The 27672-nt window shown below is 46.9% G+C and overlaps 1 protein-coding gene across 1 annotated transcript in view; it reads left to right on the forward strand.

Moving 5' to 3' along the window:
- Bmerb1 (bMERB domain containing 1) overlaps positions 1-24323 on the forward strand; it is a 99450-nt gene extending 75127 nt beyond the window's left edge. Inside the window, exons 3-6 of the mRNA XM_074059310.1 lie at positions 13793-13866; positions 19536-19650; positions 20648-20730; positions 23121-24323. Of these exons, the coding sequence (XP_073915411.1) occupies positions 13793-13866; positions 19536-19650; positions 20648-20730; positions 23121-23233 (385 nt within the window). The 3' untranslated portion in view covers positions 23234-24323. The remainder of the gene's footprint in view (positions 1-13792; positions 13867-19535; positions 19651-20647; positions 20731-23120) is intronic.
- The last annotated feature ends 3349 nt before the right edge of the window (positions 24324-27672 follow it).

Below are 27672 nucleotides of genomic sequence, written 5' to 3' on the forward strand. Positions count from 1 at the left end.
CTAAGCCCACCTTCCTTTCACCTCTGTGACATTTGCTCAGCCGTCAACATCTCAGCCATGAGTGTGTGTTGGTTGAGTTGGGGGGCAGGGAACCTCCCTCGTTTAACCTCTCTAACAATGACTGAACTATCAATGATTTCTCCAAAACTAGAGCTTGGATATTGAGCAATGGAAAATTCCAACTTTTACCCAGAAGAGCAGGGACACACCTCCACCCCCACCACACATGAAGAACAATAGATGGTTTTTAAACAGCTTTCCAAGTAAAGTGAATTCTGCCATCTGCAGGAGTTTGGGTATTTTTGAAGAGGGTTAGGCTGACTTGGTGTCAGAGCCGAACTGCTTGGAATAGAAGCAATTCTTCACTGCCTTAATGTGGGCATCTGAGTCAGATGATTCAGACTTGCATCCTACTGGCTCCATCACTTAACAAGCTGTGTGATTGTGCTTGGGCTACCTAACCTCTCTGAACTGCAGGATCTTCCTCTGTAAGAGAGACGATCACACAGTACCTACCTCCACGAGGATGGAGATAATCTGTAGAAGTGTATAGAAAGCAGTATGTGTGTATAAAGCTCTGAGGAAATGCTGAATAAACAGTAGCTGAAACCATCATCATCACCATTCGCAATTTTTTCCCCACGCAGTGACCAGCTGTCTTCTAAAGCAATGTGAAACAAATCTTCAAGCATGTCGAAGAAGCATCCCCAAATGAGCTCACTGGTTGATTCCAGTCAGTGATGTTTAGTTCTCAGGAATCTTGTGAGCCAGTTGCTAGACGATGGGCAGTTCAAACTGTGGTCATGGCGAGTCTTTACACCACAGACATTGATCAGTGGAACAATCAGGGATCCCCTTCCCTCCCTGAGTCCCAGCCAGGTGTTATCATTTGCCAGCGCAGGCTGATTCTAGCCCAGGGCTCCCCTGCTCCCAGCAGAGACCACTGCTGCTTCTTTGTGTTTCATCAAGCCCAGAATGCCACCTCCCTCCAAAGAAGCCACTTATCCCTAGTGCTGACTAACATGAAATTGATTTAAACATTAATTATCATTAAAAGCTTATCTGCCTCTGCTGGTGCAGTGAGTGTAATGACACTTGCGGATGGTGACTGGAGACAGCTGACGAGCTCAGAGAGGGACGCTCTGAGCTTTGGCAGGAGCAGGGGCCAGCTGAGACCACGGTCAGCTCAGTCCAATCCATGGCAATGGCTGGAGGCAGATGGGGCGCCTTCCGTGGGGTCTGCAGATTGTGTTGCTAAGATGCCCGCCCCCCCCCCCGCCTTTATTCCTTTGAGCTCAGTTCAGTGACAGCTTTAGAATTCCTACATAGGAGAGTTTAGGGTCCACGATCTGGTCACAAGGAGGGATGCAAGACTTACATTCAGGCTGCCTTTGCTGTAGCAGACCCACAGTTTTAACTGAGATTTGAGCAGTGCACATCAATAATTTTTTTTTCAGTACTTGTGTTTGAACTCAGGACCTCATGCTTGCTAGGCAGGCTCTCTACCATTTGAGCCACTCTGCCAGCCCCCAAATCAATAATTTTTTAAAAAGCATGGTTTTCTACCAAGTGTTTTACTTATGCCTACACAAAATGAAGGGAAATATCTATTGCCTATCTCAAAAACATTTTTAAAACACTGAAGTGGCTTTGAAGGCTAATGGGAATTATGGGGTGGGATTAAACACCCCCCTACCATAGTCCACCAAGAAAACCTGCCTCGTGGAATAGCTATTGGGTGAGGACATTTAAAAGATTGCAGAAATGGGGCAAAGTAAAAGGGCAGAAGGTAACAGCCTGGTATAGCTGGATGACTGAATGCAGTTTGTTATAGAGCAATTGTCATGGCTCTGGTGTCTGATTATTTCAATGAAAATCTTGCCAGCTGTGTGATCTTGTGTGATTTACTTAATCTCTCTGAAACTCCTATAGAGAATGGAAATACCAGTCCTGTATAGAGACTTCGAGGAGTCCACAGATGGTTTTGGACCAGTTTCAGGCTGGCAGAAAATTGTCAACTGAATACTAGCTTTTGTTGGTCTCAGCATGAGAGCTGGGCTGACTTGAGAGTGGGGAGGGAAGATGTAGGAAGAGACAGGGCCCTGGTGGGTGATGGCAAGTGAAAGGCACAGGAGGGACTGAGTGCTAAGATAGGCTCAGCGTAGAAACGGTATTGGTAGCAGAATGCAAAGCCTTGTCACTTGAACTACTGGTGTGTAATTGGATTTCTCCAGGGTGACTCACCACCTTTGATAGACACTATTGCCCTCATAGAGTCTCTTATCAGGGGCTTTGAAATTTTTCCTCCTGCACTCGCACTTGCTAGGCCTTGCTTCAGTGAAATCCAGCACTGTGTGTTCTTCCCCCTGCCCGCCTGCCTTCATTACGGATTTACTGCTTTGCGCCAGGCACAGTGTGATGTGCTAGAAGCTTAGAAAAGGAAAGTCCCTTCAAGAGGGCACAGTCTATTTAGGGAAAAACATAAAAGCCAGGGTGGTTATCAGTGGGATGTGGGGGTGGTTATCAGGGAAGGGGGCTGTGGCACCCTAAAGGAAGAACAGCTGATCCAGTCTGGAGCATGGGGAAGCCTCCAGAAGACGGTGCTGGGCCTATTTTAGACACGGACAGACGGGAGGATGCAGGTCAGGATTCACACAGCCATGCAGACAGGCTGCTGGCCCAGACCCCCAGACCCTGTGGCTAGAGATGAGGCTGAAGAGGCCAGGGCACAGAGGGGCTTCTGCTGAGGCCATGCTGACCCAAGACTGGTCATGTGTCTCCAAGGACAGAGGTGGCCCAGATAACTTAAAAGGAAAAAATAAACAAACTCATAAACCTTTAAAAAATCATCCAGATAGGCCAGATGGCTCACACCTGCACTTCCAACACTTGGGAGACTGAGGCAGGAGGATCATAAAAGTTCAAAGCCAGCCTAGGCTACATAGTGAGACCCTGTATGAAAAAGAAAAAAAAAAATCATCCAGGTAGGAGCCAAGGGTGTAGCTCAGTGCTAGAGCATGTACTTAACGTGCAAGAGGTCTGGGTCCATCCCCAGCACAGCCAGAAAAAAATCTTACAATACATGCTTACTATAAAAATGAGAATCAAAGACACAGAGAAGCAAATAAAGAAAGAAACATACCTTCAAAGTAATCACTGTAACATTTCAAATGGGTCCTTCTGTTTTCAATGCATATGCTCTTTGCAAAACGGGGTGGTAGTGTTTCCCAGCCAGTTATCTACAGGTTATTCTCACATGGATGGCTTCTCTTTGCCTGAGTGGACTTCCATTATGTGTGGACACCATAATTTGTTGAAACAGTGCCCCCTGTTGGACATTATTTTCTTCACAGATTCCTGCTATTGTCAACAAAGCTGTATTGCATTTAAGAATCATGGCTAAATCTTTATGTGCCCATAATTATCTCCTTAGGATAAAATCCTTAAATAGTGTCAACTGGCTCTAGGGTTCAAATGTTTTCATGGCATTGACATACACAGTCACATTATCCTGAATTGTCAGTTGTCATCATTGGATATTGTTGTCAGTTGTCCTCAGAGCCTTTCATTCCTTCTTCCCAAATCTCACATAACTGAATATGGGTCCACATGGGTCTCTTCAGCAGGAGTGGGGGAGAGAGGAGACTGGGATAGTCCTCCACTTTTCTAACTACTCCCTCCTCCAAAGATGTCCTCTTCCTCCAGCACAGAAGAGACCCGTGGGCTGAAGACTGCTCATAAACTGAGGCTGCTGTTGAAAGTCTGGCCTCCCTCCTTGTCTTCATCCATTTTTTGTTGCTATAACAAGATACTACAAGCTGGATAATTTACAAAGAATATATTTCTCACAATTGTAGAGGCCAGGAAGTTCAAGAGCACAGTGCCAGCCTCTGATGAGGACCTCGATGCTGTGCTACATGGCAGAAGGGCAAGTGAGCATGTGCAGACCAAGAGAGAAAGTCAGACAGAACTGAGCATCTTATTAGGAGTCCACTCCTGTGATGGTGGCCTTAATCTATTCACCTCTTAATGGTCCCACATTTTAATACTGTTACAATTAAGTTTCAATTATAACTACATCTTCCCTCTCCACTCCCAATTCATCCCATCTTTCATGTTGAGATCAACTAAAGCTAGTATTCAAAGCATAGCGCCCCTCTTAATAAATTACCAGAGAAAACACAAGACATCCAGTTAAGTCTGAATTCATCTGAATTTCAGATAAATAATGAATATTTGTTTGATTGTTTGTTTGGAGACAGGGTCTCACTATGTAGCCTAGGCTGGCCTAGAACTAGTGATCTTCCTGCCTCAGTCTCATGAGCCTGGGATTACAGGTGTGTACCACCATGCCTGACTTGAATAACTTTACAATATGTAAAAAGTTACATTCATGCATGTCAACATAGTTCAATGTGTTCCTAATATTGCTTGAGACATACTTACATGGAAAATTGTTGTGTATCTGAAATGCAAATAAAACTATGAGCTCTTACTTTTCTTTGCTAAAGCTGAAAACCCTGTCCCCTTCGTGACCTCCCTCATTCATGCATATGTCAACTATGTTTTCCCAAGGGGTCCCTTGCAGGCTGGCCAGCCACAGGTTTTTAGAGAAGATAGGGACGTTCACGTTGTTTCTTCTTCCTTCCTTCCTTCCTTCCTTCCTTCCTTCCTTCCTTCCTTCCTTCCTTCCTTCCTTCCTCCCTCCCTCCCTCCCTTCCTCCCTCCCTCCCCCTCCCTTCCTTGACCCCTTCTTCTTCCCTCTCTGGAACTTAAGCTTTGTTCCCACCCTTGGTTATTTCTGAGCCAACTCAGCCTAGAGCCCTGGGGCTAAGGTACACCTGAGCTTAAGTCTCTCTTTATATCCTGCTTTGAACCATCCAAGGAAAGGACACTTAAGAGTGTCTTTTTCTAGACACTGTCTTGGCAAAAGTCTGGGGATTGGGGGCAGGGAGTAGAAGGTAAGAAACAAAATCATAAAACTTACTGTCTCCTTCACACATGAGTGGAGGGAAGGATGTGCAGGACAAATTGTCGCAGAAACTGCCAGGTCGCCTTGGCAGGCATCGTGTGAAATCTGCTGGCCAATCTTGTGTGTGCGGGACACAGCTCAATTCTCTGCTGGAACCCAGTGGAGAAAATGGTCTCCGACGCCTATCAGAGCAGTAAGGCAGGTGAGAGCCCTGCTGTTCCCTGCGGGGACCTTGGGAGCTGGCCTAATTCTTGGTGCTCTCAGAAGTGCCAATTGAGTTAGGAAGCCAGGCACACGGTAGGCCATCAGATTTGTTTTCTGAAAGAGTCAGTGAATCCATCAGCAGTTATTGCCCTCTCCGGGCATTGGGTTCTTCACCCAGGTAAGGCGAGAGTCATTTCTTCTGGCTCTGACAACTTGGCGAGGGCCTGAATACTCCACTCTTTCTGAACACCAGGACAGGCAACACTTTTCTTAAAGGGCAGCTGCGAAGTAGCTCTGGCTTTGCAGGCTGTCACATCTGTTGTGGTTGCTTCCCTTTGCTGTTGTGATGTGCAGGCAGACCCCAACCTACAAATGAGTAGACTTGACTGTGCCTACTGTCAAAGGGTAACATTACAATGTAGTTTAAAGATCTTAATTGCCTTTGTTTTTCATTCTAGAATTGGACAACACTTCATTCCATAAGTAGAATAAGCGGGAGCTGGGAGTGGAGCTCAGTGGTAGAGCACTTGCCTAGCAGGCACAAGAGGTGCTGGGTTCCATCCCTGGCACCCAAGGTGAGGGTAAGAATCAAAAGGGAGTCTAGAACACTCTTGGAAGAGATAAGAGTAAGCCGTGCTTGAGGGAGGTGACATTCTTTGGGGATGGGAATTGAATGCCACATCCAGAAATGAGGGTCTGGTTTCAACCAAGGGAGAGTCCAGGGGACAGGAGAGAGATTATTAACACGGATCATTACATGAGTCTCCAAGAGAAAACAGGAAGCACATCCTTCAAGGACATGTCCCGAGGGTATCCCTTTCCTAGATGTGTCACCTGAGCCAGCACACCGGCAGGGTACTTTTGGTCCCTTGGTCCCAGCGTGACGCCGAGAAGGACTGAGTTGGCAGACTCCCTGGAGACCTCTCAGCACATGTGTCCCCCGGTCAGCATCTAAGCTCCCCAATTCACCTGAAGCTAAACCAACGCATGTGTTCATCACCTTGGCAACATTTGACTCCAGGAAAATCAATAGCACAAGAAGGAGAGACACACAGCCTTTGATTCAGGAATGTTGGCTAGGCTAGCACAGGGGTGACTCAGCCTAGCTGCTCCCTTTTGCCCAGGGTGGAAGGGTGGACAGAAGTAGCCTCTTCCACCAACTTGCTCCACACATGCAAATCACTGGGCTACCTGTTTAGTTCTCAGAAGACCCCAAGATGAAGGTGCTGTTCCTTTTCCACTGTGACAGCATGGAAGGCACTTAACAGCCAGTAAATGGCAAAACGGAGACCTGCCCTCAGATCTGTTTGGATGGAAAGCAAGTCATGTTCCCTCTGCTGGCAGAACGGAGTTTGGGGGTCATGGAAGCCTCACATTTTACGCATGAGTAGACAGCAGTCTAGTCTAAAAAATGACCTGCCCAAGGTCAAGATCAGATTTGTGATGGTGTTAACAGCAATGGTGCAGTCTGTGGTCAGAAGATTTCCAAATTCTTTGTGTCTCATGTGGAAGAATCCATGGCAGGACACGTGGGTGTGAATGGAGTTTATTAAAAGCTAGGGAAGGGAATTACAAAGGGGACATGGTGGGATCAGGTGGAAGCTGGAAGCAGAGAGAGCGTCTTTCTCTTTTCCAGGTGCTTTTAAAACCTATGCTAACCTATGGGAAGGGAAGAACATGGTGATTGCTAACCACCAATAACTGATGAGTGAGGAGGGGCACAGGTGGTCCCTGAGCCAGGTGGGGTTGTTTGAGTTGTCCCTATGCCAGGGTGTGAATAACCTACTCACATTTGCAATTGAAAAGAAGGCTCAGGGAAAGAGGAATGTTCAATCTGAAAAACAATATTAAGTCATATATTTTCTAAGGGTCCCAAACTTTCCCAAACTCCAGCCTGCCTCAGTAGGCCTCTGACTTGAACCTGGACTCCAAATCCCAGACCAGTGTTCTATTTCCAAGGTCAGACATTCCTTCCCCTTCCCTCTTCTTCCCACCCATCCCAAGAAGATCCAAGCCTCCACAACTTCCAGAAAAAGGAGCCAAACACAAACTATTTTTAAAAAAATCAACCCTTTCCTCTGGCACGCTACATCCGCCTGGCCACTGCAGCTTCAGCTGGATTTCCGTTAGGCTGCACCTCACTCAGTGGCCACTGCCTCCAGACCTTGTCATTTTCAAAGAAATTTTGTAAAGCAGCAGCCTATTATTCTGACAGAGCCTGATCACCTCTCCCTGCCCAAAGCTGCTCAAATGACCAATTTTCCACCATCACCCCAGCGTGAAAGGCCAAGATGAAAAATGTCACAGGTTGTCCCCTGCATTCATCAGGTTGTTGGAAATGACATCTCTTTCTCTCTCTCTGCAAAGAGCTGGTGGCAGGGGAGTTTCATTTCTGGGTTTGCCATTAACCACCACGCACAGACCCGGACTAATGTGGCTTACTTAAGGTTCGAGCCAAGCTTTTAAATCACTTAGCACTGACCAGTTCAATGCTTTGGGGACAATATTATTTAATTAATGACATTGAAAGTTATGATGATGTAAGGCTTGCCATGACCAGGGCATATGTAGGTGTGTTTTTAATCCCACTCTTATTAAAAGTATTACCTGTCCACTCTCTTTATCAGTGAAAATGTCTTCAGGTGACATAATAGAGCATTCAGGAAATAGTGTCTTAATTCTAGGGTGACCAACCTTCCAGGTTTGCCTTGGACTGATGGGTTCTCAGGACATGGGGCTTGAAGCGCTGCTTCTGGAACAGTTGCAGGCAAATCAACATAGTTGGTCACTCCACTCAAGTCAGAAGGACATTTAACACAGTCATCTCTCCATCTCCTAGGAGGGTTGGTGGTTACCGGATTGTCAAGGACATCGAAATCCAAGCATGTTCATGTCCCTTACATAAAACAGCACATCTTAGAAGCACATCTTATACCTACTTTCCATCTCCATGAAATCATCTCTAGACTACTTATGACATCTAGTACAGTGTAAACGCCTATGCAAACGGTTGTTACGCTGCATGGTTTAGGGAGTCATGATAAGTTGTACATTTTCAGTACAGGTAGGTACAATTTTTTTCTGAGTATTTTCCATCCTTGATTGAATTCTCAAATGTGGAACAGGCAGATGTGCAGGCCAACTGTGTTTATTTAAAAAGTTCAGGTGCAGGTAGACTGAGGGTCAGTGGGTGGCTTTAGGATGTCACAAGTTCTAGCTCTTTCCTCACTTCCCATCTGCCATTCTTACCACTGTGGTGGTGACAGCTTGAGGACCATGAGGGGCAGCACCCAAGCCTCTCATTTTTCTCAGAAGCCACAGTCACATTCTCTCACATTCTGTTGGCACAAAGTAGGTCTCATGGTCAACTTTAGCTGCAAGGGATCCTGGGAAAGTGGAGTCTGGCAAAAGCAAATGAATTGACATGACTGACATTCATCTGGGGCTGGACAAGTTGCCTCCCAAGCCAATCAGGGCTCTGGGAGAAAAGAGAGGGGGGAGGTCAGGGAGGACAGCAACCAAGCACATCTGCCCCAACTGGTAGTCAGGCAGAAAGGAGATGCCATGGTGAAATGGTCACAAGGACCAGTGAGGGCTGGATCTCCATGACCCCTATCCAGTATGGAACTTTGGGCACAGTTCTTGACCTTCATTGCCTCGTCTGTAAACTGGAGGTAAAAGACACCTCCCTCACAGGACTGCCGTGAGGATTCAGATGGATGTCTGCATGGAAAGTCCTGAGGACAGTGCCAGGCACTTAGTAAGACTCAATAAATGCTGACTCCTTTGCTTAACAGCTGATTTATAGCTGGACGAATAGACTCAACTCTGATGAACAGCTGCTGGTGGGATCCTACTGGGGTCTGAACATGGAAGACCAGAGATGAATTGCTTGGGATGAGGTGGAGAAAGAGGAGATGGGACACCATGGAAAACAATGCTACCGCACAGGACTCTTGACAGTGTTCTGCAGAGCTCTGCCTTACTTACTACTGTGTGCTGGGTTGGATGGTGGGGACAACTCAGTGACCCGCAGAGGATGAGGGCAGAGGCCCCCAGGAAGCCTGCCACAGCTAGGATGTGTGTAGGAAACAAACCAGTGTGGAACACATCAAAGCTCTCAGAGGAGACTGGGCCCCTGCTACATGCAGATCAAGGTTACGTATAATTTTAGGTTTCTTCTTTATGCTTGTTTCTATTTTCCACAATCTACATTAGGAAAACTAGGGATCCAGTCAACAATCAGATAAATATGTCTTTTTAAAAACATAGAGAAGAACACAATTTGTAACTTTCTTTTTATGTTTTTTTTCCCCCACTACTGGGATCAACCTCAGGGTTTTGTGTATGCTAGTCAGACACTTCACCTCTATGCTATATCCCCAGCCTGAGGTTCTTTCTTAAAAAGAGTTTTTAGGGCTAGAGGCACGGCTCAAGTGGTAGAGTACTTGCCTGGCAAGTGCAAGGCCCTGGGTTCAATTCTCAGAACCACCACAAAAAAAAGGCAAGAAGGAATGGAGGGATGGAGAGAGGGAGGGGAAGGGAGGGGAGGGGAGGGAGGAGAGGGGAAGGAAGGGAAGGGAAGGGGGTACAAAGAGGTTTTCCTTGTTAGCTCATTTCTCACCTTGTCCTTGCCAGCGTCATGTCCTCTCCCTTTCTCTGCCTGCTTCTTTTTCACAGCTGATTCTAATGATAGACACCGCTCATGTTTACCTGGTACATTCGCTGTGTACATCCCAGGCATGGTGCCCAGCACCTGACATACAGAATAGTCTTGGTGTCATTCCTATTTTAAAGAGGAGCAAAGTAAGACTCAGGGAAGTTGAGTCGCTGGAACATGGCCCCTTTGGGTGCCAAAACCCTGGCTCGTAACTACTACCTGTCTTTTTTTCTTTCTCCAGCTTCTCCTCTCTCACCTTTCAAAAATTCCCAACATGGTTTCTCTGTCAATTCTGAGTTGTAACCAAGATTTCTGAACTTTGGCATATTGACATTTTGGAAGGGGTCGTTCTCTGTAGTGGGGGGCATTCTGTGCACTGTGCGGTGCTCAGCAGCATCCCTGGGCTTTCCCCACTCTATGCCACAGCAATTCCTGCCCCATGCACCCAGTCACAATAACCAAATATATCTCCAGGCATGCCAGCTGTCCTCAGAGACCCAAATTACCCCCACTGAAGACCAGTGGTGTAGACCCATGTCTGAGTTGTGGAGGATTCTGGATGGTCTCCAGTCAAACAATTGCCAGAGAAACCCACAGGAACAGTTTGTGCCCTTCTGGCAAGCCCCAGCTCACTGTGGCAGCTGCCACCTGTGAGGACATTCCAGGGCAGGGCTCAAAAAATGTCTGGTGTCCCTCTGGCAACAAGAACTGCAGCAGAAGCCAGGCGCCCCGCCTCTTGCTCTGCAAGCGGGGATGCAAGAGTGGAATGGACCAGTAGTTCACGGCCAGCCAAGGGCAGGGCCCCACATGGATCTGGGGTGGAACTGCCAGGGGGGTTGATGAAGATGTTGAGTGATACACAAACAGATCCACACCGACTGCAGAGTTGCGCTCTGGCCCTGGTCCCGCTCCCACCACGGTGTAGACCGTGGACCCCTCTGTCCGTTTCCACATCAGTAAAACAAGAATCTCAATGCACCTCTCTGTCTCTGGTGCAGAACAGGATGCTGTCCCCAAATGACTCACTCCACCCTCTTACTTGCTGTACTCTTTTGGAGCCCCTGAAGCACAGCCAGCCTTCCAGGTCTGTGGGTTCCACACCCATGGACTCCACCAACCAACGATCGCAAAGACTCAGGGAAAATTGTGTCTCCACCAAACATGTACAGACTGTAGCTTCTTGTCATCATTTCCTGCATGGTTATTTATTTATGTGGTACCTCCATGCTATCATAGGCAATCCAGCAATGGTTCAAAGCACGTGGGAGCAGGTGTGCAGGTTCCATGCAAACGCCACACTGTTTGATGTAAGGGATTTGATCGTCTTCAGATTGTGTGCTCTGAACAAGAGAGCAGAACAAGTTCTGCCTGGAAGTGAGGGGCACCGGGGGGTGGGATAGGGAGGAGGGGGATGGGGGACAGACAGGAGAGGTGGCCCAAACAATGTATACACATATGAATAAATATAAAAACAATCTTAAAAAAAAGATTGTGCTCTCTGCAGGACATCCTGGTTCCGATCCCCACAGAGACTGAGGGAGGGACAATATTGCACTTGCTTTCACCTTCTGTCTTGGCTGCTAAAGTGGTAGCTTCATGAAGCCATGGCCCTACTCATTGATGTGTCTCAAGAGCCCCGGGCAGTGGCTGACATCATAGATGCTAAGAAGGATGTGCAAGTGACTGTACACATGGGGAGGTGACTTGAAAATATGTCTCAACTGCCACGGACCTGTCCCACCCTCTGTACTGAGTGGCTCCACCTCTGAGAATCTAAACTCCTCTCCTCAGATAATCTGCCAGGGAGAAAAATCTCTGCATAAGTAGATATCCATCATATTGTGACCAAAATCGCACAAGCAATGTTGAAATCCACCCATGTAATCAAGATAAGGCCGTAATGAACACAACCCTATAAATGCATGTGGTTGAGTTCCAGGCAGCCATTATAAATATTGTTTGTAACTAAGATGAGTTAAATTTTACAGCACACTCACAAAAGGATAATGCTTGCTGCAAAATTATATGTGCAACCCAATTATGCAGGTTGTAAAAATGAACGTGCCCCAACACTGGTGGTGGGGATATCATGCAGTCCCTCTGGAAGACAATTTGGAAACTCCTATTGCAATGGAAGCGTGGCTAGGCACTGGTGACGCACGCCTGTAATCCTAGAATTTGAAAGACAAAGATCAGGAGGATCACAGTTTGAAACCAGCCTGAGAAAATTATTCCTGAGACCCCATCTCCAAAAATGACCAGAGTAAGATAAACTCAAGGTGTGTCTTAAGCGGTACCTGCTTTGAGTGTGAAGCCCTGAGCACAAAACCCCAGTCCCACAAAGAGAGAGGGAAAGAGAAAGAGGGGGAGAGAGAGAGAGAGAGAGAGAGAGAGAAATGTGTTAGCCATGTGTGATGGTACACTCCTGTGATCCCGGCACTCAGTAAGCAAGATCACCAGTTTGAGGCCAGCCTGGGTTACACAGAGAGACCTTGCCTCAAAAAAACCAAACCAAACCAAAAAAATTCATTTAAAAAAAGATAGAAGGTAGAGATGGCGAGTACTGCAGTTCCGAGTCAGTCCAGGGAAAAAGTTAGGAAAACTCCATCTCAACAAATAAGCCATGCCAAGTGGTTCATGCCTGAAATCCTATCTAAACAGAGGGCATAAGTAGGAGGATTGTGTTCTAAGGCTGGCTAGGGCAAAAAGCATGAGACTTTATCTGAGAAACAACCTAAAGCTAACAGGGCTGGAGGTGTGACTCAAATTAGGGAGCACAAGGCCCTGAGTTCAAATCCCAGTACCACCAAAAAAAAAAAGACAAAAGACAAAATTCCAAAAAATATTTTTGTACAGTAGCAACAACCTGGGCTGGGGTGTGGCTCAAGTGGTAGAGTGTACACCTAGCAAGTACAAAGCCCTGAGTTCAAGCCCCAGGACCACCAAAAATAAATAAATAGCAACTTCATACATGGTAGCATAAGCATCTTTTTTAAACCTGGAGGAATAAGTTTCAAGCTATTAATAGTGATTGTCTCTAAAGAATTGGCTGAGACTTTACGTTGTAAATTTCTGCAATGCTTGAAATTATTGAACAAGGTAGCAGCAACAACAACAACAAAAACTGAGTTGCAACATGAGTCCACTCGTGCAAAGCAACCAAAGCTGGGTACGTGGAGAGCCACGGTCAAGGTGATGTTAACAATGAGCCAGCGTCTGTTGACAGGATGATGGCCAGGTGTTGGAATGCTCCTTCTGAGAGTAACGGACACAGAGAGGCTGTGCAGTGTTCAGAGTTCTCCAGAAACCAAGGACAAGAGGATACGGGCTTTGTAAGAGAATCGGCTCACGTGATCTCAGAGGCTGAGAAATCCCAGCACCACTGTGTGCCAACTGGAAGACAAGAAGTTGGTAGTGTGGCTTGGTACAGGATCAGGGGTGTCAGAACTGGGAAGCCTATGATTTAACTTCCAGCCCAGGCCCCCAGGTGCCATTGGTACAAGTCCTAAAGGCCAAGAATTTGGAGCTCTGATGTCCATGGGCAGGAGAAGGGTCTCCTGCTGGGGGTGGGGGTGGAAAGGAGAAAGGGAGACAAGAGAGAAAGAGCCCACACAACCCCTTAACAACCCCTTACTTCCTCCTTCCCACTCCCCCGCCTCAGTCCAGGACCCCAGCTGATTGGATGCTGCCCACATGAGGGCAGGACTTCCCTACTCAATCCATATGCCAATAGCCCCTGGAACCATTCTCACAGACTTATCCAGAAATGGTGCCTCAGCAGCCATGTAGGCATCCCTCAGTCCAGCCAGGTGATGCACAAGTTAACCATCGCAGTAGGCATGACCTTTGCAACACGGGGATCCCATTCCCATAGACTGTATCTGTTTAAAGTGCGTGATGCTGGGTGCACGTTCCTTGGAAGTGACCTGCTGTCATGTGGGGTCCTGTTTCCCCAGGATGGATGACATCCAGCTGTGCAAGGACATCATGGATTTGAAGCAGGAGCTGCAGAACTTGGTTGCCATCCCAGGTAAGCATGTGCGACTTTACCTCGTGTTAGCAGCTGCTGGGTGGTGGGTGGGGTGGGGGACACAGGTACACTGTCTGTACTCCTGGGGTCTGGAAGACAGTTAATTTCTTCTACTAAGGCAGCCTTATTCTTGCAATGCAGGGCTCCCTGACCACACAGTTCTAGTGCGGGTTCAAGTCAGTCAGGCCCAGCTGGGGTCAAGTTCTAATTCCAGATGTCTTTTTGATCCTGGGCAAGTCATTTTATTTCTCTGAGATTCAATTTCTCTTTCTCTGAAAATAGAATAGGAATAGTACCTAACTCATCAAGTGTAAATACCACAAAGTTCAGTGGTCAAGGGCTTTCCGAGCATGCACACGGCCTTGGGTTCAAGCTGAGCACCGTAAAGAAAAAAACAGCTGCATGAGTGTCAGTAAATATCACTGTGGTAAAAGTACTTTGCAAGCCAAGTGCTTAGCTTGGTGTTTGGCAGTTGTTACCATATTATCCTGTTTTGGGAGCAGGGATGGTATAGCAGTTATGAGTTCTAACTTTGGAACCAAGCCTAGATTTGCCAGGTCTTAATGACATTCCTTATTTGGCCCTTTCTACTTGGAAAGCCTCCCCTGACCAAACAGTATGGGTTGAGTGCCCTCCATGGGCGTCCCCTTGTTACCGGGGTCTGGGGGGTCCCCTCAGGTTCTTGTCTGGTGTCACAATTAAAAAACTGATCCAAAAGACAAGGAAGACAGGGCACAGCAGCAAAGTATTGAAAGCAGAAAGTGAGAGGAACATCATCAAGAGAAGTGACGGGCTCCAGACGCACAGCTCAAAAGCAGTTGTCTGGGGTCTCTGGCTTTTATGTGGCTCAGATCAGGCTGGTGGGAGAAACCTGGGCGTTTCTGCAGGTGGGGTTAGGATGATTGGCAGACTTGATTGACAGTCAGATGTTACATCACTGATTTCTGACTGTGCAAGCTCCTTCATATAATTCAGTCTGTTATAATTGTATGCGTGAGATGCAAGCAATATTCATGAAGCCTTAAGTAGGAAAAACACCTAAAAGATTCCTACAGGTGACAGGTGGGCTACACTGCACATGCCTTCGGAACTGGTTGGCACCGGTTATTGCCCCTTCCCCTTGCAAGAACTGAAGCGATAACCATGAAAGGGGTGTTTCTAGGTGGTCCGGGGGAGGTTGGATTTTACCTCCCTTCCAGTCTCCACAGTAATCCTGCATGCCCACAATCTCTACATCACCCTGACCAAAGCCCTTCTCAGCTGACTGCCTGTAGACTCAGCCATGTCTCTCCCTAGACTTTGTGTCCTTAAAGGGACACTGGAAGGCTGGAAGGTGCTAAGGGAAGTGCTGATGAATGAGTAAGCACAGCTGTATCTCAAGAACCTTGGCTTTGCCAATGAGCAACACAGGTCAGATAAGAACCCACCATCACCTGTCACTTGACTGTGATTGCCCTTCTATCAGACTTTTGTTTCATACTGAGACAGTCTCCTGTGTAGCCCAGGTTGGCCTGGAATGCTCCATCCTCCTGTCTCAGCCTCCCGAGTGCTGGGATTACAGGTGTGCACCACACCTGGCTATCAGTTTGTTAATTCCATCCCAAGAGGCTACGTTATGCAAGATGCTGAGCCCCATGCCTGGCCTGTACCCAGTTGTGACAATTAAAAATGTCTTCACTGTTACCAAATGTCCCTGAAGGAGGGACCAATATTGTCCCTGTCGAAGAACTCCTACTTTGGGGCTCCAGTGATGTGAGTTTGAATTCAGGTTTACCAGCTAAATGACCCCATGAAGTTTTGTTTCTCAGTCTTATGTTCCTTACCTGTAGGATGTTTGTGTGGTTGTTGTGAACATCACATGACATGACAGTGTGTGGGAGTGCTTAAAGCAGTCTTGTCAGCTGGGCCTGGTGGCTCATGCCTGTAATCCTAGCCACTTTGGAGGCTGAGATTGGGAGGACTGTGGTTCCAGGCCAGTTCAGATGGGCAAAAAGTGTGTGAGACCCCATCTCAATGGAAAGAGCTGGGTGTGTTGGCACACATGTATCATCCCACTGACAGTGAGAAGCATAAAATAGGAGGACCAGGGTCCAGGCTGACCTGAGGAAAAAGAGAGACCCTATCTGCAAAATAACCAGAGCATAAAGGGCTGGAGTTGTGACTCAAGTGGTAGAGCTCCTACCTAGCAAGCGTGAAGCCCTGAGTTCAAACCCCAGATACACCCCACCTCACCCCCCCAAAAAAAAGCCATCCTTTAGTGAGGTCAGAGTGGGCCAGGTAACAGGATGAGGTACTGTTGATTTAAAGAGTATTACCAGGTACCAGGTGCTGCACAGGCCCTCAGACTAAATGAGTGAATGAACCATCCTCATTGAAAGGGACTGGCAGCTCGTGGGAGCAGGGTTTCTTTTTGGGGGGGATTCAAATGTTCTAAAATGAATTGTGGTGATGGTCGCACACCCCAGCAAGTATACCTGGAACAGGTGAGTTGCATACTGTATGAATTGTATCTTGATAAAGTTACCAAAAAAGTTTAATGTTAGACACAAAACAATAAACGAATGGGGAAAAGTACTAAGGTCCACCACCCACTAGGAACTCCGGATCAGCTGGGTTAGGCATGGGACTCAGGCACTAGCCATTTTTTAAAGTGTCCCACAGGATCGTGATGGACAGCCAGGCCCGTCCACTCTCTCATTTTATAGCCCTGCTGGGCAGAGTTTTGTTAAAAAGTACAGAAACCTGTCCAAGCTGGGATAAGCACAAAACAGGCTTGGACATTACTGGAAGGACAGGGAAGTCTCCTGGAGCTCTCAGGCACCATATTTATTTGCTGTAGCTCCCCTAAAAACTTACCACTAATTTAGTGCTTAAAACGACCAGAAATAAAGTATCCTCTCAGCTCTGGAGGTCACAAGTCCAAAACCAAGGTGTTGGCAGGCCCGTGCCCTCTCCACAACTCTAGGGGAGAATCCTTCCTGCCTCATCCAACCTTCTGGCAGTGTCCATCAGTCCTTGACATTGCTTGATCTGACTGTATCACTCAGTCTCTATCTTCTTCTTCACATGACCTTATTCCCTTTACCTGGGTGTATTACCAGTCATTGAGTTGGGAGTCCACTCTAATGAGCACAGCTTTGTTTTGTTTTTTTTTTCCAGTGCTAGGGATTGAACCCAGAACCTCGTACATACTAAGCAATCACTCTTCTACTGAGCTACATCTCCAGCCCATGAGTATAACTTACTTTTAGCTTTACAAGTAATTTCTAAATTACTTAGGCTTCTTCCGAATAGTGTAGACATGAATTTTGGGGAGGAGATAGTATTTCCAGTTGTAATAGAAATTGGGGCTTGGGGAAATAGTCAATCCACTAGAAGCATGAACTCAGTCCACCCATACTAGAGCCTGAAGCAGAGAGGAAGTCAGTGGGATCCTCTTTGCCCCTCCCTACCTCCATTTTGGGTGAGCGTTCTACTTTCCCCTCTAGCACACAGGCCAAGTAAGGCCACTCTGTATCCCTTCTGTGAGTTTCCTATACTATTGCCTAAGTTTCAGGTTCTCTCATTCCCAATTTTCACTTTTCCAGAGACACTGATGGATCCGGCACTGTTCACTGTGTCCCTGTTAGGAGGAAAATGCTCAGGGTCCATTGTTAGCTCAGAAAGCCACAGGAGAGTCAACCCAGGCAAAGGAAACCTGAAGGTGCAGCCTCTGAACCTGCCAGGGCAACTGCAGGCCATGGGGACTCCACTCACGCCATGGTGGCCTCCAGAGCATGCATGGAAATAGGTGGTCTTTGGCTGACACATTGACAGGGGTGTACAGTTGGCTAGGGTCAGGTCTAGGATGAGGAGAACAAGATCCCTTAACAGGAGCACCCCTCCATTCAGTAATCAGGATAAAACATTGTAATGCAATATAAAAAAATAAAGACATGCCAAAAATCTGCTATGAAGAAAATGCTGTACCTGTTGTGTGGTAAAGAGCTTGCCTAGCAAGCTTGAGGCCCTGTACCACAGAAAAAGAGAGAAAATACCAAAAGCGTAAATAAAGGCAGGTTCAATACTGATGTTCCACATGCAGAGGCCAGGGATGCTACAACGTACAGCCCAAGTACCAAGTCCAACCAACATGTCATTGACTTACCCACAGAGACCAACCAGGTCTGGGGCTAGTTAGCAACAGAGCCCAGGTGCCTAACACCAGTCCCATTGATTCCCGTGAAAACTGCTTCTTCCCATCACTTTGCTGCAGGATTCAGATACTGATGTTTAGGAAGACATCCTCTCCTCTCCTCTTCTGCCTTTCTAAGCCCCTATCTCTACCTCCTCTGTCCTCACTGGATATCTTTCTCTGTATTCCCTGGACCAGAGCCAGGTGTCTAGATGGACAGAGCTGAGATCAGGGGAAGAAAAACCAATGTTTCTGGCAACACATCAGTGATAAAAGTATTAAGAAACGTGAACAGTCAAAAACAAATTTATGTTTCTTAAGCCAGGGTCAGAAAATAATTCACCAGTGTCTTGATGGTAGGTGGCAGCCTGTGATTGGAGAACAGCGGCACCTTTCCTGACTGGAGAGTGTCTGAAGGACAAGCCAGATGGCTCACACCACCTCCATGGTCCCCACTACGTCCTGAGAGCTAGGGATGCTTAGGCATGGCTGTGGAGGTCATGGTGTATTTCCTTTGGATGTAAAACAGTGTTGTTCTCATGGGATATTGGGAAGGATTAAACCAATGGCTCTCGTCTGGGGCTGATTTTGTTTTCCAGGGGACAGCTGGCAATGTCTAGAGACATTTTTCATTGTCATAACTTTGAGGGGGGCTTCATTTGGAAAGAAAGGCTATGTCACACAGCAGGCAGGGAACATTGGCCAGTGACTGGGAGACTTGGTCAGGAACTGGTTTGTAAGCTAGCATAGTGAGCTGAGAGAGGTGGATTCTCCCATGAGTGGCTGGGGTTGCTGACAATCAGGGTGAGGCTGGAGAGTGCCTGCATCGGTGGGACTAGAAAATGTGGGTGAGCAAATGGTGACCGAGGTTTGTCAAATGCTCAGGGCCCTACAAGTTGCTGAATGACTCTGGGAAGCTGTGAGGGACACTTGGGAATATCAGAGTGCTGGCAATGGTTACTTGGAGAAAAAAGCCACACCGCAGACTCCCCGAGAGAGCTGAAGTGTGCAGGATGCTCTGGCAAGTCTGTGGGGACTGGAGCTCACTTGGAGAGGGCATGGGAGGGCTCTGTGGTACTGATGAGTGATTTGGGGGATCAGACCCATGCAACTCACAATGGCAGGAGTGTTGACACCTGCATCCAACACATTTCTGAGTGCTCTCCAAGTTCAAGGCTAAGCCATTTCCTAAGACGAATGCATTTTAAGCTTCACTTTGTGTATAATAGTGAGGAAGCTGCTGCTTGATGAGGTCAAGTTGCTTCTTCAAGTTCACCCAGTGAGTGAAATGGTGGAGCAGGGATTCCAAGCCCAGCCCCTCAAATTCAACTGCTTCTAAGTTCTAAAAAGCACTCAAGCACTGTTGTAGACAGGGGCTTACTAAGTTGAGCACAAGCTAATCTCGATCTCAGTGTCTTTCTGCTTCAGTCTCCCACATGTTGGATTACAGATGTGCACCTGGCTCTCAACTGTCTCTTTATTTTCTTCTTCTAAGAAAAAGAAAAAACCAAGCTACAGAAGCAGAGAGAAGATGAGCTCATCCAGAAAATCCACAAACTGGTGCAAAAGAGAGACTTCCTGGTGGATGACGCAGAGGTGGAGCGGTTAAGGTGAGAGGACCACCAGACTCCAACCTTCCACTCCTTCCCCTCCCCCCAAACCCATCACCTGCTCCTGGGACCCTCAGCCTTGCCTAACGGGCATCTGCCATCGCTCTGCAGACGCTGAACTCAAATCAATTCCAGACTCCTGATCTGAGAATCCATTTCATACTCAAAATAAACTCCAAGCCATCCTGAAAAAGTCTTGCAAAGGCCTGCACGTCTAGCTGAATGTCACCCAGGGAAGTTCCCAGTGGGAATTATACCTCAGAACGCTTGGAAGAACATTCTATACATCCTTCCATTGCACCAAGGCAACTTTGCAAAATCTTTCCTGTAGTCTGTACAAAACTCCACATGCTGTGTTGACTTGCTTACCTCCTTTCCTTTCCCTTCATTTTAGTGGCCACAATGTCTTTTCCTACCTATTTGCATCTGTCACCTTGACCCAAACCACCAGTTCCAGGAGCCATGGTACAGCTGGAGGCTTCAGAGGAGGCTGAACCTGGGGACAGCCTTGAATGTTGATTCTTGAATATTTTTGTTCCAGGACAAAGCCTTTGGAGTCACTCTCCTTGCAGAGAGTAACTTCCTCTTTGTCCTTTGTGAACTCTAAGTTCCTTCTCAAAAATTCTGAGCTGGGCCCAGTTACTTTATTCCTGGTAACTATGAAGAGCTGAGATGATTTGCTCTCTGAGACCTGCCACACACCTTGTAGGAGCACAGGTGATGGGTGGCTTGAAGGTATAGGGTTGGGGGAGGTGTTGAGATCTCATTCTAGCTCTGGGTCAGCATTTACCCATTTTTGATATGTGTCTCAGCTTCAGAACAGGTTTATCAAACACAACATTGTATTCCATACACATAATAGCACACAACGATATATATGCACCATTCACGAACCCCTCAACCTGGTCCTACATACTTAGCCTCTTGCTTTGTCTCTCTGATTCTTTTCCTTACTTACTGTTCTTTCCTCTTCTCTTTTACACATCTGTCTTCCCAGGGAGCAAGAAGAAGACAAGGAAATGGCTGATTTTCTGAGAATCAAGTTAAAACCTCTAGACAAAGTAACCAAATCTCCAGCCAGTGAGTGCACTATTCTTCCTCCTCCTCCTCCATGAAAGAGAAAAGGAGATTTCAAAGAGGTCTGGGACCAGAGGGACCACAGGGACATGCTTTCTAGAGATCAGACTTGAGCCTGGGTTAACAGCAGGCAGGGCCACGTTCATGAGCCTGCAGCTTGTGCAGTCCCCAGAGCCCATGCCTAGAAGGACTCTCTCCTTAGTTTAATATTCTGCTACTGCTGTCTTGAAATTCTTCCTAATTTTGGAACAAGGGACCCTGCATTTTCGTTTTGCTCTGAACTCCAAAATCTATGTAGCTAGTCCTGGCAACAGCTGTCCCTCCCTAATCACAGGGTTTGGTATGTTTCATAAAAAGAACTGGGTGACTTACTGAGGCTCAGGGAACTGTGACCTGTATTAAGGCTGGAATTTGCAAGAGCCATAAACACACAGAGACACTCATTTGTGTGAAATGAGTTTGGGAAATGCTGCATACTCCACCCTCTTTTTGGAGGCCCTAGTATCTACTAGGATATCAAAGTAACAATGGAGATGAGAAGCTGTTTTCTTCTTATTGACTCAGTTTTTTTAAGTGTGTCTAACTGTGCTAGAGAAGCTTCTTTTAATTATGCAAAAGGGATGTCAAATTTAATATGGTCTAAGCAAAAAAGGGGATTTGTTGGAAGAAGAACTATAAGAACTCAGGCCTCAGAGACTGAACATTGTTGGATTACCCTCACTTTCCTCCCAGTTCTGTCTCTCTATTTGCATGTTAGCTTCATTTCTCCCAACCACATAGGCCTTTTCCATGGGACAAACTCCTGGAACCACAGTTTGGCAGTCCCAAGACAATTCTAGATTCGTTCTCCTGGTATCGAAGTACATAATTCTCAGAGAAAGATTCTAACTGGCCCTACTGGGACCATGTTCCTACCTCTTAGGCCCATCACTGCCACCAAGAGGCTGGGGTGTTGTGATTGGCCAAGTCTGTATCACATGTCCTTTCCTGCAGCCTCAGGAACATGAGCTATTACCAAAGCAAGACAGGTGGAAATCTTTCTGGGAAGCCCCAAAGCTGCCACTATCCATACAACCCCAAATCCAGTTCCGTGTGCTTCGCAGTAACATCCCATAAACACACAGTTACAGAGTGTGAGGAGTAAAGAAGGAAAAGAACTCCCTAGTATTGGTTCCTAAAACCACAAGGCACATGACCCCTACCTAAAGCCAGCATTCTCAATGGATTGCCTCTTCCATGAAAGACAGAATAAAAATATTTTACCTAATAGCATAGAGAAGGAGCAAAGAAATGTGTCTTCTGTGTAGGATTATGCATAAAATAATGATTTTGGCAAGAAATCAAAACATCAGGTCTACACCCCAAGCAAGGGGCCAAATATGGAACCTAAATTTATACTCTGCATCTGGTGCTATAAACCCAAGTTGAAAAATAAATTCGAGTCTCAAACCAGTGAAATCTCTGGGACTCTGGCAAGAGCAAATGCAAGACCTGCTCAGGAGGGACCATTCTCCATCAGACTGATTTTGTACACAGCCTTCCACAGATAGAACAACCCCAATGAAGATGAATTCACAATAAAAATTAAAAACCCTGACGAATTGAACCACCATGAGGGGACTCTAGATATAATGAAGAGAATGACTGTATAAGCACCAGACATGACAGAACAATTTTACAGAGACAAGAAACTAAGTATATTAAAATTATTAAAGAAATAAGAAACCCAAAAATGAAATAGTAGGATGGTATTAAAAAAAAAGTAAGGAGACTTGCAAAAAGTTAGCCTTGTGAAAATATTGTCTCCGAAGTAAAAACTCACAGATTAAAGACAGAGACACAGCTAAAGGCATGTTTTGTGAAATAGAAGGCAGACCTGAGGAAATTCACCCAGAATGTAGCACAAACAAACAGTGGAAAATAGGAGAGGTTATGCAATGGGGGTGGAGGTAGGGATAGAATGAGAAGGTCCATCTTATACTTAATAGGCATGGTGGAGGGACAGAAAAGAGATAATGAGAGGTGGAGAGTTCTAGAAAGATAATGTATGTGTATTTTCCGGAAATGAAAGGTATGAACCCTCAGGTTGTGGACAAAATTTCCCATTCATTCACTCACCAAGTACTTCCTGAATACCAGGCCCCATGCTGGGCTTGGAAGGTACAGTGATGAGGAGAGCTGACCAGGAGAAGGGCTAAAAGCTATGGGTGGAAGCTGAGAACTGAAAGCCAGTGGGCCCACAGGGAAGTGGGAGCAGCCACTGGACCACATACAGTGCACACTAGTTCTCCACACCACCTGAATAAGGCCTGACTAGGGTTTGAGGGGAGGAGGGGCTGGGCTGCCAATGGTCTCACCTCTCCCTCTCTCCCTGTGCTCCTTCCATGCTGCAGGCTCCCGGGCAGAGAAGAAAGCAGAGCCCCCACCTAGCAAGCCTACAGTGGCCAAGACAGGGCTGGCACTCATCAAAGACTGCTGTGGGACCACCCAGTGCAATATCATGTAGCCCTCCAGGGAATGTGGGGACCCCTCCCTCACACTCTTGTCATCATAGCCCCCATTTCACCGGGGCTCAAGAACTCTCCAAGGCCGAAGGGGTTGAAGGCAAGCCCATGTCTGCTGCCAGGGGCCATGGGCGTGGCAGGCGGGCCCAGCCACCCTGTACAGAGTGTAGCATTAGGGACTCCCTCACTGTCGTACGGCCCTCCCCAGAGCATGCCCAACCCAGGAGTCTGTCTCACCATTTGTCCAGCCACCAGGAAAGATCCTCCCTCAAAACAGTGTATCTCCACCTCTATCTAGCTGTATCTAACCCACCATGTGAATGAACTGGGCAAGAAGGGCATGATTCCCCGGATGTGTGTCCAGTTGTGACTTTCAACAGTCTAGCACCACACTGGACACATTCCCCATCCGCTCTCCTAGCCCTCCAGGGCACAGTCCCTCCACGTAGCCCTCACACCTCTTAGGCGCCATCAGTATTGCATTCTTGGAGACCCACGGCCTGTCCCGTCTGTAAAGACTGAGCTTGTGTGTGGTGCTGTGGTCACATCTCCTGCTTCCTCCTGTCTTGTGTCTGGGCACAGTTCACATCAGGAGGGTGTCTACTGCACTCCTGGCTCTTCCTTTGCTTGTCTTATCTGGACCCACAGGTGTGGAGTGGAGTGGGGGCTGGAGGCATGGACAAGAGCAGATCTAGTGCTTGGATGAGGTAGCAGAGATCTGGAGGCTCCAATGCCAAGGCCAGGGCAGAGAAGACCCAGAGCAGACCCCAATCCACATATACTTCGCCCACTGGGGCCACTACAGGGAGTACCAGTGGGACACCATCCCACTAGCCCAACATACAGAGCCAGGCAGGAGAGACAGCCTGACCCAAGTGTCCCATCATTTGGTGGTGTATCTGAACCAGCCTAACAATCCCACCTGTGTAACTTGTACATTCGCTACAGCCAGCCCGGCACAGCCTGTGTGACCTCTCTGTACGTGTGTGTGTGTGTGTCGTGACCGGCCTAAGTAGTTAGCCTAACTCAAGACTTGCTGATGTGCAATCATCCATCAGAGAAAATAAAAATGGAAACCACGTGCACAGCATTTTTAAAGTTTTTACTTTTTTCTTGATTATGAAAGTAATTCATGTACATAGTAAAACCATTTTAAGAGGACAGAAAGTATAAAGAAGTCTTTTTTAAACACCCGTAACTCCTCCATCTAGTGACTTGTGACATTTTGGGATATTTCCTTGCAGTTTTTTTTTAATGTATTTTTTTATGATTGTTATCATATTGTACCATTTTCTGTTTTCACTTATCATGGCATCACTATGGTTCCTCGTGTCATTTGAAGTCTTTTGTAAACATTAAACTCTTCATAAATATTTAGAATGCCATTTCATAGATATGCCCATCACCCCAACATTCCTCACTTTTGGATATTTAAATTATTTCTAGTTTTTTCATATTATAAATAATGTTTTATGATAAATGTCCCAAGGAGATAAACCTTCTGAATTTCTGACTTTTCTCCTTAAGATAAACTCTGAGAAGTAACACTCTTGGGCCATAATAATTTTTCTTTTTGGTGCTACTGGGGCTTGAACTCAGGGCCTTCACCTTGAGCCACTCCACCAGCCCTTTTGTCTCTTGGGTATTTTTTGAGATAGGGTCTTGTGAACTATTTGCCCGGGCTGGCTGTGAACCACAATCCTCCTGATCTCCACCTCCTGAGTAGCTGGGATTACAGGTGTGAGCCACCAGCACCTGGCTAATGAGTAACATTTTCAAGATATTTGTAAATCCATAGGTCTCTTCAGTCAGAGCAGCTCTGGAGTTGACCCAAGTTGTCTGACTGTGGATTCCCAGTCTTTGTGCTGAGGGCAGATCTCTGGCCTTGGCCTTGTACCCTGTCTCAGACATGTTTCTGCTTCAGTCTGTGCTTCCCCGCCATGCCATTTCCTGCCCCTCTGATGCTGAAGAGACTCGCTGGCCTCAGGGGGTCCCATGTCCACCTTCAGTGCATTGGACTGTTCATGAAGCCAGGCTTTATGAGCAGGTCTGGAGTTGACCCGAGTTGTCTGACTGTGGGTTCCCAGTCTTTGTGCTGAGGGCGGATCTCTGGCCTTGGCCTTGTACCCTGTCTCAGGTGTGTTTCTGCTTCAGTCTGTGCTTCCCCCCACACGCCATTTCCTGCCCCTCTGATGCTGAAGAGACTTGCTGGCCTCAGGGGGTTCCATGTCCACCTTCAGTGCATTGGACTGTTCATGAAGCCAGGCTTTATGAGTGTCCTAGACTGCCATAACAAATTCTCTCTCAACTGGGTAGCTGAACCCTGCAGTAGCCCAATCCCCTCATAGCTCTGGAGTCTAAGAGTCTGAAATCGAGGTGTCTGCAGGGCTATACTCCTCCCAAGGTGGTAGGGAAGAATCCTTCCTTGTTTCTTCCAGCTCCTGGTGGCTCCTGGCAATCCTTGACCTTCCTGGCTCATGGCTCCAATCTCTGCCTCCAACTTCACACGCCTTTTGCTTTGGATGTGTGTCTGTGCATCCTCTCCCCAAAAGGACACCAGTCATTGGATTTAAGACCTACTCTAATCCAGTGTAACTTCATCTTGATCCTTAACTTACCTTAATTACTTCTGCAAAGATCTTTCTTGTAATAAAGTCACATTCAAAGGATTCAGGCAGACATGAATTTTGTGGGAAAAACTATTTAACCCCCTACAGACCCTTCTCTCTCTAACTCACTATGAACACAGGCTGCAAAGGGCCACCACTCTCCATTCCCTATGGAAACCATGGGTCAGGGGAGCCCAACCTGGGACCAATCACAGACAGAGCATCCACTCACTGATCCAACAGACCAAGGAAATTGAACCTCATAAAAAACTTGCCTGTTCCACTAACCCCCAGGTAGACCTACCTTATATTCCTGCTGCTCCACTGATGTTTTTAAACAGAAATGTTTGTTTAGGTCTTCTCAGAAGACCTGAATAGTTCAAGATGCTCCCAGATGATCAGGGCTGCCTGTGAAGCTGGGTTGGGGGGCGTGCTCTAAACACCTAGACCTGCTCCTTTTGGAAGGCCCTAGGGAGGAATTGTTTATTGCACTGAGTGAAGTTCACACATCAGCCCAACAAGGCAGATCCTATTATTATTTCCACTTTACAGGTGAGGATATGGCAGCAAACCTGTGGGTAGTCATCATTCATCCCTCTGTCTCTCTCAGAGCCCTCATAGTCCTTTCTCTTCCCATTGCATTTAGACACCTCTCCCACTTAAAACAACAGACCTTCCTCCACCCCATTTCCCTCTGCAACTCCCATCTCTCTCTGCATCTCCACAGCCTTACTGCTTTAGAGGTGGTCTTAGCCTTACTGTCTTCATCTCCCTAATCTCCAGATGCCTCCTGAATCTATTATTAAGTAGTAGTATTATTTGTGGTGCTGAGGATTGATCTCAGGGCTTTGCACTTGCTACACAAGTGCTCCCCAGCCATTATGCTTTTAGTTTGTTTTTTTTTGATAGGGACTCCTACTTTTGCCTGGGCCAGCCTCAGACTGAGATTCTCCTATCTCTGCCTCATTAGAAGCTGGGATTACAAGTGTCAACCACCAAACACTTCTGTTCTCCAGATCTTTAAGACAAAATTGGTCAACTCCTGTCCTAAACTGTGCTGAACTCTCTCTGTTGGGTTTTTCATCTCAGCTGCCTAAGGATATCTGTCCTGGTAACTTGTCCTTGCCTTCTCTTCAACTAGTGTTCAATTGCCAAATCTTCAGAGCCTACTTCCATGGATTCTGTAGAATCTGATCTTTTCCAGGGTCACCACCATCTTTTGCTTGGTCAACTGCAATAGCTTCTCACTGGCTTCTTTGGCCCTAATCCCTTAAATTCCTCCTCCACATAGCAGCTCATGGATCCTCTGAATAATGAAACCTCATTGTCACTCTTGTCTTTAAAACCATTCCCCAACATTGAGATGAAATCCGTGCTCTTTCCTTCGTTTGATTTACCTCCTGCTCTGATCTGGTCTGTGTACACCCTCAGCCTTGTCTTGCACCCTCTGTGGCATACTTCTTTTTTTGAGGTGGGGGAGGGTTGAGACAGGGTCTCACTATGTAGCCCAGGTTGTCCTCAAACTCTCGACTCTCCTGCCCCAGCCTCCCAAATACTGGGATTACAGGCCTGCACCACCATACCCAGTTTCCTGCATCCCTCTTGATGCTGAGGCCACAGACTCTTCTTTGAGTTCCTTGGCTCTTTTTTGTCATACTCTGTTGGATGTCTCCTTTCCTGGATTTTCACACATCATTTCCTCTGCCAAGAACTTCTCAGATTCCCTGCCACCCCTTCTTCCTGTAGTGCTCTCTCTAAACTACCTGTGTGCCACTCTGAAGCCAAAATGACTTTCCTAAGCAAACAAGAATAATCACTGTCCCCTTTCCCTC

This window comes from Castor canadensis, chromosome 17 (assembly GCF_047511655.1).
Source record: "Castor canadensis chromosome 17, mCasCan1.hap1v2, whole genome shotgun sequence".
Lineage (NCBI taxonomy): Eukaryota > Metazoa > Chordata > Mammalia > Rodentia > Castoridae > Castor > Castor canadensis.